Here is a 12,263-nt window from a genome sequence, read left to right as displayed (position 1 = left end):
CACACACACACACACACACACACACACACACAGGTGAGCTTCATTTAAACATGCCGGTATGCAAGATCTCTCTCTCTCTCGTTCGTTCCTTACTGTGCAAGTGTTTCTTGCAGACACACAAAGACTCCAACTCTCTTCCTTTGCAAATACACACACACATACATACATACATACACACAGACACACACACACACACACACACACACACACTCAATATTGCATGTGTGGAACTGACACACGCTCTGAAAGTGACCCTCACCGTCTGCAGATCTTTCCGGTTCCATAGCTCGAAGAGTTGGTCTCTCAGGACGGCAGGGTCAAGACCTGAGGGGGAACACACACACACACACACACACACACACACACACACACACACGAGGTGGGGTTTCACTCTGACCTTTGACCTCTATCAACCTGTCAAGAAATCAGCCTTTAAAGTATTTGTTTTTCTTTCTTCACCATGTGAGGCACCTGATGGTTTTCTGTTCAGGTCTTTTGAGCCTTCAAGTAAAAAGTTTTGATTTGGGAAAATTTAACTCTTACTACAATTGTTGTTTATCAACTCTTCCATTCAATGTTGCCTGGCTATAACGGCTATCACCTTATAAATAAAAGTTTGGTCTCATAATTACTGGTCATGTCAATAAAAAGGTAAAACTTTGTCCTGGAATACCTTGTTTTGTGTCCAAGCTAAATCTTAGCTGACAGGTAATGTGATACACTGGAAATATTGTTATTTAAAACAGGCATAGCCGAGTAGTCATAATGTCAAATATTATTTCTATAACAGGCATAGCAGAGCAGCCATAACATCGGATTAACAGCTGAGGCCGGTTGGATAGTAGAGGAACCCGGCATTAGCTCTGCATTCCGGCTGAATCTGCGGCCGAGACACTCCGCAGAAGACTCTCAGCCACGGTGAGTAAAAGAGCCCGGAGACAAGAGGAGATGGAAGCGTGCGTGCACGTTTTGTGTCTATCTGCCTGTGCGTGCGTTCCACTCAGACTTCCCAAAAGCTCCAGCTCTTTCTCTGTCGCTCATGCTGTGTGGGCTTTACCATACCTACCTCCCTCCCTCCTCCCCCCCCTCTTCCCAGGGCTAGTTTTCCTGTTCTCCTCTCCCTCCCTGCAGCAGCCTCTCTCGATTTTGTCTCGGATTTCCCCAGGAAAGGGCTATGTGGTGGTCATGGTGTAAAAAAAATACAACCTTCCTGATGCACAGCCTGGGAAAGCAGAGCACAAGACCTCTCCCTCTCTCTGTGTTGGCCTCTTTCTTTACTGCCTCTCTCTCCTGGCCGGACACTTTTAGTCTCTTTCATGTTGCCTCTTAGACATTAACTTTACCTGCCTGAGAATATTTATTCTCCATTTGTCTTCCAGCTGCACAATCTCTACTTCAGCTTGTTTTTTTTCCAGTCACTTTGCTTCTCTTTGATTGTATGATTGTATTTCACTCCCACGCTCATTATTTATCACTTGCTTCTGCATTTGGCCTCCTCCCTTGTTAGATTCACTGGTCTTTGTGTGCCATTTAGAAAAAACGCACAGTGATTTGAAAATGATCTCCTCTTTGCCAAAACCAGAATCCTTTTCCACTGTCACTGTCACGGATCCATCCGTGATCGGTTCGGACCGCCCCTCACGGTTTCGGACCGCCCCTCACGGTTTCGGATCACCCCTCACGGTTTCGGATCTACAGTTTAATTATCATAGTGTGTATAATACAGTTTTACTGCTGCTGTTCCTTTTCAAGTAACAAGTCCCCGAATATCAATGCAGTGTGTCAGCGGACAGATATAAAGCAGTAGTGTGTTCATGTGATCGGAGCGTGTTAGAGGCATTTAACGGTGAAAGTCTTGGCGAGCGGAGGAACTTGAGAAGCCCCCGGCGCCATTTAAGTCACATATTTAGCTTCCCTGTAACTTATAATGACGGGATGAGGGTGCTGGACAAAGGCGCTACGGTATGTAGGTGTTTAAAGAGAAAGACATACGACGACGGCAATACATCGGGCATGTCCACACATATGAAGAGACACCATCCCGGTCTGTCAGCGACGGGGGACACTCCGTTGTGGAAAACAAAGGATTTCAAAATTTGGTCAAAGTGCTTGAGCCACGCTACGAAATCCACTCACACACCCACTTTGAAGATCGTTCCTCTATGAAAAGGAAAGACTGACATCTCATCACGGAGGAGTGGAGATTTAAAGTCCGGTGCTGCAGACACGCCCCCCTCTGTGAGAGTCACACAGACACACATCTGGCGCTACCTTTTCCCCAGATAATGTAGATATTCTCATCTTTTTGAAAATAAATATCTTAAATATTAAATCTATATATAGCCCAAAGTTATTTGCTTTCAGGGTTCTTGAAGTTCTTTTAGTTAATAAATGGAAAGCAAAGCTATATATGTCCACCCCCCCCCCCTTTTCTTTGCTGATCCGAAAAATGATCCGAACCGTGACTCAAAAACCGTGATCCTATCCGATCCTAGTTATGACCCATTGAGTGCACATCATGCATTCATTTAAAAATATATATTAGTTTCTGATTTTTGTAAATGCATTTCTAATCTTCCCGACAATAAGTTATTTTAAATAGTTTCCTCTTGATATAAAAATCTATTTCCAGTTAGAAGAAGTTGCTTCTTAATCCATCTCAATGACTGTAATATCTAAATATGCTGAACTGTTGCATGGCAATGCAGCACAGGCTTTTAAAATCAACCTCCTCTTCAGTATCACACCAACACGCTAATGTAAAAGCAGCCAACATCGTAGCAGACTGGATATGTAGCAAATGGGCTAAGACATGCAAAAACACTGCAACGGTCCTCTGAAAGGTCCTTTAATTTCAAGAATTTGAATAGCTACAGAGTTTTCCTTTTGCTTTTCTCCGGGATTCTCTGATTATACACCCCACTCCAGTCCATTCATCCCACTGGCGAACACGCGTACGTGCACAGGGACTCAGACACACAGACACACACACACACACACCACAACCCACTTCAGTCTCGCTGCTCGTGTGAGGAGAGGTGAGGAGAGCAGGGGAATGTGAAGCATGCAGCTTCTTTAGAGTTTTTAGCTGGTGGATGAATGACAGAGTTGGAGACTCCCCATTCATTGCGACATAATAACCGCCATCATCACCATATACAAATACACGGACACGCATACAGTGCACTCATTCACCTTCGGGTGGGGGATTGTTTTTCTTCATTTTTTTTGGCACAAGATCACTTGAAATACAAGAAAACACTGTATTTAAACCAAGTGGATTTTAAGGTAATGATACACTATCTTAAAATCCCATCCTTACGAAACAATCAAAAATTGCACTTAGATTTCAGTCAAATTAGACAGAGATTAAATCCACAGGCAGGTCTAACTGCCTGTTGCCAGGCAGCTGCCAAAATAAAGGAAACACAAAGATCAAGTGTCTAAATGGGGCATTTGGTGTCACTACAGCCACCAGAACGGCTTCAGTGTGACTTGGCAGAGGTTGTGCATGTGTGGCTCAACTCCACTGGAAGGATGCCACAACATTCTTCGATAAGTACTTCTCTCCTTTTGTGTTTTGTAGTAGGAGCTTCAAAAAACCCCCCAAAAAAAACCTTTCAACAGGTGCTACGACAGAATCTTGAAAATGAAGAGAGTACAAGCACTTGCAGGATTCGATGCTTGTTAAAGCAGTGTTTGCATGTTAATTAACCTCTCCAGGATGTGGAGCGGCACATACCGACAGACTCTACAGTGAAAAACACGAGTGATGATGCTGATATCATTGTACACCCCCAAGAGCCCCGTGTGATATTACTGTTGGAGTCTGTACACAAATCATTCTGTACTTTCACTCTACATTTAACCCTCGTGTGTTGTTTCTATGCTCAATATTGGCAAGAGAACGGTGTGATAAAACTGTGATACATACCCGCTGCCTCTGGAGTCATACGGTCCATTTCTGTCCACCGGATGGTGTGCTGCTGTCACTCTAATGAGGGAAGGCACACAAAACAACACTTTGAATAAGACCGCCACATTTGCTTAAATACATTACCGTCACAACATGAGAGGAAAGATCATTTTATTTGCTACATATGTACCACATACGGTGCTATGGTAAAGCAACTGCACTTATAGCTTTTAGGCCAAGATACAATAACCTACACAAGACTTGTGAGTTCATGCATTTGCCCTAAGTGAATTTCGGCAATAACAACTTTGCAGAGTCTTGAACAATGTCACTGTACAAGAAGACTACACCAAAATCAAGGAAAACTGTTCATCATCTGATGATCATGAACCAGTTTTGCTGATTATCACTCGTGCACACACACACACACACACACACACAGTAACAGCGGACTGAGAAGTGTTAGACACCAGCTGGCTGTGAGACTTGATTCCAGTCTGAGGATGTCTTATCTCCCCGTCTAAATGCCTGCAGGCGTAACCCTCTGAAACCCAAGAATTGATTTCACTGATGTAGAATGTTCCCTCCTTTTTAAACTGTATTTTGCAAGCCTCTGATCAATAAAATAATGAGGAGTTTTTTTTCTTCATTTTTTAGAGGATTCCGTGAAAACGTTGCAAGTTGCAACAGCCGGCCTTAAGGCTAAAAAACATCAACGCTTAAATGTTAAAGTCCATAGATTATTGAGCATTGATGATTAAGTATTAAAATATGTTCAAAATCTATTAAAAAAGCCAAGTAATTTGACAATGGAAATCACAGTACATGAGAAGTTTCTGAACTACTCAAACCAACAATATACATAGACATATACATATACATACACCAAGGAAAATGCTATGTCTTTCTCTCATGACTTGTTACCCGGCCTAAATGTTGCTTTGATGCAGATTAAAGCGTGCAGCACTATGAGGGGAGAAGCACCTCTTTCAGGGGATGGAGGAACAGAAGAACCAGACTTTTGTTTTTGTGTAACTTATCTTCTACCCCCACCTAGTGGTAACAGAACACACATCACTTCCTGGAGTGCTTTGCTTTCATGCTATGTGTTAGCAAACATTAGCTTGTCTGACACAAACAAATCAAGCAAACCGTGTAATGACACGTGTTTGCGTGTGTTCATCTTTAAAACATTGCTCGGCTGTTTGTGATGTAAGAGCTAACTAAAAGCCCAAACAATGGTGGTCGGTTAGTTTTGGGGACGTGACACTGGTTAGCTCGTGACTGACTCACTTACGGCTAGCTCGAACCTCAGTGCTAGGTTGTCATGTTGCTCTCCAATATACAGTCGACTTTATTTTTAATTGTGTTGACAAGCGGATTTATATTGAATTACGCAAATGTAACGTCACGTTATCGATACGAAAGGACTCACCATGCGCTACTTTCTTCCAGTTTACTAGCTGTCGTCAGGTAGACTACAGTTTCGTTACCTTACATCAGATGAGTTTGTGGGGAACAGTGGAGCCATTCACTATCGTGTTTTTTGCCCTGCATTTGGTTTGCAAGGAAGATCTTGCTCTCACATTGAACACACACTCAGATCTTTTCGCAAGGATTTACAGAACATGACCCCTGAAACATGTCATTCTCTAACAGTAAACATCGACACCTTCAATGTCAGATATTTATCTGATGGAGTTTAACGGTAGCTATAAACACAATGTAGGTGAAGCTGCCTGTAAATCTGTACTGAGGGAAATTCTTAAATGTTTGACCTTGCTACGATTTAGTTTTTATTAGAGGCTGTCATGCAGAAGTGCACTACTGCCGACTTCTGGCCAATGCACAACAATTTTCTTTCCTTTTTTCACATATTTAGTCCCCCCGCCCCCCACACACACACACATAATCCAAAAATAATAACTAAACTATAAATGCATTTTAGGTTTCATAGTAAAAACAACAACAATTGCTTACTTAAACCAGTATGTGGGCTCGTTCAGTTTCTTCATCTCAGTTTGTCTTCAGGAAACACATCTCACAGTCGTGTTGCAAAGATGGGTCGTCTTAAGTGGAATGACGAATCAGCAGGTTTTGTCAACTGTAGTCATGTGTTTGGTATGTGAATTTTGCTGCATCAGTTAAAAAAAAATATTATTTATTATTATTTAAATTATTTAACAATCAAGGACATGTTGACAGTCATTACTACATTTGCCAGATACAGAGAAACTGCAGTGACAAAGAGGTGCAGTGGCATTGCTGCATACACTCTGTCTCATTAATAAAGTTGCTCAGGTTGCCCTCACACCTTCCATGAAGACCTGTCATTGAGGAGGGGTAACGTTCAGAAGCCCACAAACATGGACCTGTTTCTGGTTCTTCTTTACAGACCTCAACAGGAAGAGAGCGATACAGGACATGGGACAGAGAGGGGAAGATGACCATTAGTTAGGACTTGATTAGATTAGGTTAATCACTTCTCCAAATTGGTTGACAACATCACAAATTCTGTTATCTTATTCATGCTCGCCACTGAAGTTTAACCACATTCTATGAAGTGATAAAATAAATCCGGACCACTTTATTTCGCTCTGTTGTTGAAATATCTGCAGCATTAATTCAAAGATTAAAAAAAAATCACACCCTTCTGATTAATACACATTTTAAGTCTGGATCTGAAACAACAATACAATTCTGCATACAATGTTACTGTATTAAAACAGACATATGGCTTGAAAAACAAACCTGTTATTCACTGTTGATATAAAGAACCAGCATGGCAGCCTTACAAGAGATAATAAAAATAAAACACCATATAATCTACAAATAGTGCAAGACTGGTTATATTTTATGAAACAAACCAAACTGAAGTACAAATGTGTCCAAAATCTTTACTAAACACACAAATAAACATTAATAGGAGGGACGATACTTAAATTAAAGTTGCACAGACAAGCTTTCCTGTTACATTATCAGAATTTAAAACTACGAGGTCATGTTGCCCTACTACTTGATCTGTTTTGCTGGTAATGCACATTGTTCTGTCACGCCACCACACAGCAAACATTCACAGGGTCAGAGAAGTGTAATAAACTCGTCCTATTAGATAAATAACTCTTGATCCAAGTGAGTGGAAATGTTGAAACATGGAAACATTCTAACTTAGCACATAATATCCAGCAGATAACTTACAGCCCCCTCTTGTTTATTCGATTGAAGATATTTAAACCAGTAGTTTTTTTTTTTTATCTGGACCATAGGAGTAACCTATATCCATGACCACAGCATGTTATCAGTTTGTTGTCAACATCTGTAATAACTTTAATGACCTTCCATTCATCTTTGCTAAAACCTGCGAGGTCATGTCTGTCCAATAGTCTGCTTGTATATGTGATTATACAACTTATTTCTTGAATGAGGAGCTGAAAAGGGAGCATGTCCAGGTTTTTGTCTTGCATCATTTTTGTATGTATTTGTGATTTGCCAGGAAGCAACTGCATCAGCACAAAACAAATGGGCTAATAACAGTAACAAACAAGAAACACCAGGCGAACAGAGTTATGACTTGTTTTATTGCCGATCTGTTGTGATATAACTTCACATATTCTGTAAATGCTGAGACAAAATCATATTTCGCTAACGGGCGCCTTATATGGTGCTGCCTCATGTTGCATCTCTATGTGGTGAGTTCAGATGAGCAGCGATGTTTCCTCATCTCACTCAGTTGGCCTTCAGGAGTTCTCCCTCTGGAAATGAGCAAAAATACACAAAATGTTTTTATCATATGCTAGTGGAAGTGTGGTGTGTGGTTTTTTTTTTGTGTGTGTTTTATATTGACTTTATCAACTCACCATCATTCATTACCCCACAGTACTCGTTGCACTCAGCTTTGCTGTAGAACTTGTTGGCGTTGCCCTGGCAGAAGCCTTGTTTGTAGGGCACGCACAGACCGGCGGTGGAGTCAAAGGCCCAGATGGGTGGCTGGCCTGTGCAGGCTTGGGCCACCATGGGCAGACGGCACACAGCTGGGGAGACGGAATGTATTTTAATGTATTCAAAGAGGTTTTTTTTTAACAGTGCACGGACACAGAATAAACTGGCAATGGGCCACATATTGATAGTGTATGTATTGTTTGATCATCATATGCAGATGTTACGTTTCGTATTCCATTCCTCACCCTCGGTGCGACATCTTTGCAGACACTCTCTCTCGTTTAAAAAGTTGTTCTGGTTGCCCAAACACCCTCCGTAGAAGAAGAGTTCACAGCTCATTGAGGAGGAGTTGTAGTGGTAACGCGGCAATCTCCCAAAACATGGTCCTGTATCTGATGCTGCTTTACAGGACTCTAGGAGGGGAGAGGGAGAGATATATAGCACGAGTAAGGAGAGATACACATTAGTTATAGCATCAGTATCAGGCTCTTACATCTTACATTTAACGCACATACATTTTCATAAATGGGCAATGCTATCTAAGCGTATCAGGGTTATTCAACCTAGAAAGTGGATCACTTACCGGTTGCATTAAATAGAGGTGAATCATAACCAGAACCCTCAACGTCTGCAGTCGCCAAAGAAGGCACCACGTTTCTCTTCATCCGCTGTATCACAGACAGACTCGGTTAGAGATACAAAGACACCTGAACCCCAAATATTCCACTTAAATGTGTTTGAAAATCCTTTGAGACAGCAACGCAACTCAGAACTACATTATAGTTGCTGCATTTAATTAGAATAGTAACATTATAGATGTCTTAAAAAAGCAACAACATTGAATGCACTGTCCACATTGACATACTCCGAAAAGGACACTTTTTACAATGAGTACTTTTATTTATTACTTGCAGAATCTGTACATTCTGGTGCTAATACATATGTAGTTTTACTTGATACACTGCGTTGACGCGGAAATGTTGCACCCACTCTACGGTTCCCCCTTCAGGTAACACTGTTTGCTCTGTGAGCACTGTTACCATTCCAGCACAGTTAGCACTGTTAGCCCTGTTAGCTTCTAGCTGCTGGCTCAACCATCACCATGTTGATAGCCATGTGAAAGCAATGCCTCAATGATAGTTTGTCCTGAATTCTGTACATTCGTTTGATTACCTGAGGCTCAGGCTGATTTGGAGGCTCTGCCACCAACTCTCCAAGAACACAGTCTCCTGCGAATATTTTGAATGAAAACATGTCATAGATACGCATGCATTTTATAGCCAAACAATGTATTCTTTTAATGTGTTATTCTAGTTTTATTGCGCTTATGTTTTATGTTTGTATGCTGCAAAAACAATTTCCAGTTTCATGAACACTGATGGTAAAATATCTCATTTAAATATCTAATAGTATTTAGAGGTCTGTGCAAGTACAGTATGTGTGTGATAATCGGTGTTGTACCTTTATCCTGCTTAATGATAACAGTGTCATCACTCATTCCCTGTTGTCTGACCAGTGTTTTGAAGTCATCCAGCACAGTGTCTCTCACAGACATAGTTCGACCTGAAGAGGACAGAGCAATTCAGATGAAGCAGAAACGAAAACTTTTACATGATGTAAGTGGTTTGAATAAAATGTATTCACATCCCAGAAGATGGTCTATCTTAACATACACGAGGCGGGAAATCGTGATACTTGAATCAAATAAATGGAATCTAATACTTGAGATGTTAGAGCGAGAGTCTCCACTCACTGTAAAGCTTTACTGTTGTGCTCTTATCCTCCGATGTTTTCTTTTTGCTCATTATCACTATTGCATACTCATTGTAGTTTGTGTGAACCACGTAGGCGTCCACGTCTGCGCCCCACCCTGTGGAAAGGACAGAGGAGATAATCACCTGTAAAAACTTCATGGACGAAATGAAGTGAACAGAGAGCTGTGTCACTGCAGCATTAAACAGAGGGAGACATACTTGCAATATGGTAGGAGAATCGTCCTGGTGTGGTGGTCAACTCATAGTCCCCAGTGATCTCCTTACATGTTCCTTGTCTGCACACATCCAAAAAAACAAGACATTCTATATATCTATAATACACAGTAGAAACTGTCACCTTTACATTTTACCAGTGAAGTAGTCAGAACTTTTAGTTCAGTAAAAGTAGCAATACCACAATGTAGAAATTCTCTGTTACAATTAAAAGTTCTGCATTCAAAATTTGACTGAAGTAAAATGACAGAAGTACCAAAAGTAAAAGTACTAGCCTGATCTGTAATAATTCATCATCATTTATTTGTATAGTATACCTAAATCTACAAAGTAACTATAACCAAAACTGACAAATAAAAACAGTTAAGTTCAATAGTACCTCTTGAAAAGTAATGGAGCAGAAGTGTATAGTGGCAGAAAATGGAAAGTATAAGTACTCCAAAACTGTACTTGAGTACTTTAGTCAACTTCCACCATTGGGTTTTACACTTTGGACATTGTTCTGAGATGTCGTCGGACCAATACACTGCCAGGATTAGCCAATGTGTGTGCACGATTTACATAATATCTGTCTTTGTTAATTACACATTCATGTTTTTTTCTCCTTGATATCTCATATCTCATCTTGGAATAACCAAATTTCCTAAAACAAGTACAAATTTTTTTTATAGAGAGTCAAAGTTCAGACTGTGTTAGGATAACTTGTTGAATTTACTAAAGCATATCGGTATATTTTAATTTGTTTTTTTCCAGCTCTCAAAAAACGTTTGCCTTGGTCCGTTGGTGTGTAAGTGTGTGTTTGCGTCTAAGTGCGTGTAAATGTGTGATGCATGCACTTCCTACAAACCTCAGCATACGGCGAGTCATCTTGAGTTTGCCTTCAGTGGTGCCGGTGTGCAAAACCAGTTTACCGATGGCTGGATCTCCCTCTTCACGTTTCATGTGGGGACACGTACTTGCCACAGCAACATCATGCCATGTTCCAAAAAACTGTTAGAAATAGGTACCGTAATGTGTAAATGTGTAATAATACACATAACAACTATAATTGAAATGGGCAATAAATAGAAGAAAATAAATCTTACAATCAAATTAAACTTCAGTACACAAAATCTCACTTCACACAGATGACGTAACACTTACTCATGTGTGCTTAGTGAACTTATACTTGACTTTTCCTCGATGTAATGCCGTCTTTAGTCCAAACTGCTTTAACTTTTCACACACATTTCACACGCACAGATCACATTAGATTTGATCTTCTATTCTTAATTTTTAGGTCATTAATATGAAAAATTCCTCTGCCTGAACAGCCCTTTCTCCTAAAAATTGCTTTCCCATACAACGAATCTGCATTGTGATTTACGTTTCGAGCCAAACATATTTTGTCGTGATTTACATTTGCGTTTGACGTATCACAAATGAACTTAAAATTAGTCCGCTGAGCTCCGCTGAGTAGGGTGGATGTCAAGGTGGTGGATGGGTCAAAAAAAAAACAGGAGACTGCTGTTTGTGTCCTGTTTGAATCAAGAACTTTTATTGCATTTTTGTTTAGTTTTATTTCAATTTCGTAGTCATTTTAAGCCAAACCATGGTGTTTTTTACGAAACCTAACAAAGTAGTTTTGTTTAATGGAAATATTAAGTAAAGGTTATTAATCTAACAGACATAAGTACTGCGTTACAGCCTTTTCCCTCTTTATACTGAATGTATGAGTTCAAAACAACACATGCAAGTTTGCAGAACTCACCCGGGCCAGATCAAAGTTCTCCTGCGTGGGGTAGAGAGGGTCTGGGAGGACAGGGACCCCCTGAAGTGTCGAGGACCACCCCAGGACCAGCAGAGAAACCAGAATCATTGCTTTCTGCATTCTATCGGCCTGTCTGTCCACTCGTCTCTGAGAGGACTGATGTCTGAGGCACTGAATCCCAGGAAAAGTTCCTCCTCCTCCTCACTGTTTCTTTCCTCTCTTAACTATTCAAATGGGGACAGGGCATTGACCTGTTTTGAGTGCAGTGCACTCACTCCCACAGCCAAGCAGAAAGCAAACAACTGAAAGAGCAAAGTTCTGCTCTCTGTCTCTCACTTTGTGCTCTGACTTGCCACTGACCAAGTACACATTGAACTTTTGCAACATTAACAAATCAATACATGCCATGATCTGAGACACCAATAAGTAACATGATATTGTATCATGTATTGTGTTTGTGTTATATATGTTTTTATTGGAAGAAAGAACAACAATTGTCTCAAATACTAAGCACCTCAGATTTGACAATGCTGTTGGATGACTTTATATGATAAAATCATATTTACATTTTACAGGTACAGTTGTGTGAAAAAGTGTTTGCCCCCTTCCTGATTTCTTATTTTTTTGCATGTTTGTCACACTTAAATGTTTCAGATCATCAAACAAATTT

The 12,263-nt window shown here is 40.5% G+C and overlaps 2 protein-coding genes across 2 annotated transcripts in view; both read right to left on the bottom strand.

Annotated features, from left to right (window-relative positions):
• Nucleotides 1-5,450, bottom strand: part of exd3 (exonuclease 3'-5' domain containing 3) — a 40,169-nt gene extending 34,719 nt beyond the window's left edge. The window contains exons 1-3 of the mRNA XM_031855515.1: nucleotides 5,352-5,450; nucleotides 3,935-3,994; nucleotides 260-324 (exon numbers count right to left, since the gene is read on the bottom strand). Coding sequence (XP_031711375.1) covers nucleotides 260-324; nucleotides 3,935-3,962 — 93 coding nt within the window. The 5' untranslated portion in view covers nucleotides 3,963-3,994; nucleotides 5,352-5,450. The remainder of the gene's footprint in view (nucleotides 1-259; nucleotides 325-3,934; nucleotides 3,995-5,351) is intronic.
• Nucleotides 5,451-7,475: 2,025 nt separating this feature from the next.
• On the bottom strand, nucleotides 7,476-11,812 carry ambp (alpha-1-microglobulin/bikunin precursor). Its single transcript, XM_031855779.1, has 10 exons — nucleotides 11,594-11,812; nucleotides 10,691-10,833; nucleotides 9,829-9,905; nucleotides 9,609-9,725; nucleotides 9,317-9,418; nucleotides 9,029-9,084; nucleotides 8,439-8,523; nucleotides 8,101-8,268; nucleotides 7,774-7,947; nucleotides 7,476-7,668 (listed from the first exon to the last, which is right to left on the bottom strand). Exons 1-10 carry the CDS (start codon nucleotides 11,711-11,713, stop codon nucleotides 7,643-7,645), a joined length of 1,068 nt encoding a protein of 355 aa, XP_031711639.1. The 5' UTR covers nucleotides 11,714-11,812; the 3' UTR covers nucleotides 7,476-7,642.
• Between the last annotated feature and the right edge of the window lie 451 nt (nucleotides 11,813-12,263).

The sequence above is a fragment of the Anarrhichthys ocellatus genome, unplaced genomic scaffold (genome assembly GCF_004355925.1).
Source record: "Anarrhichthys ocellatus isolate YVR2014 unplaced genomic scaffold, GSC_Weel_1.0 scaffold16, whole genome shotgun sequence".
Taxonomy (NCBI): domain Eukaryota; kingdom Metazoa; phylum Chordata; class Actinopteri; order Perciformes; family Anarhichadidae; genus Anarrhichthys; species Anarrhichthys ocellatus.
This window is presented reverse-complemented; position numbering and strand designations above follow the sequence as displayed.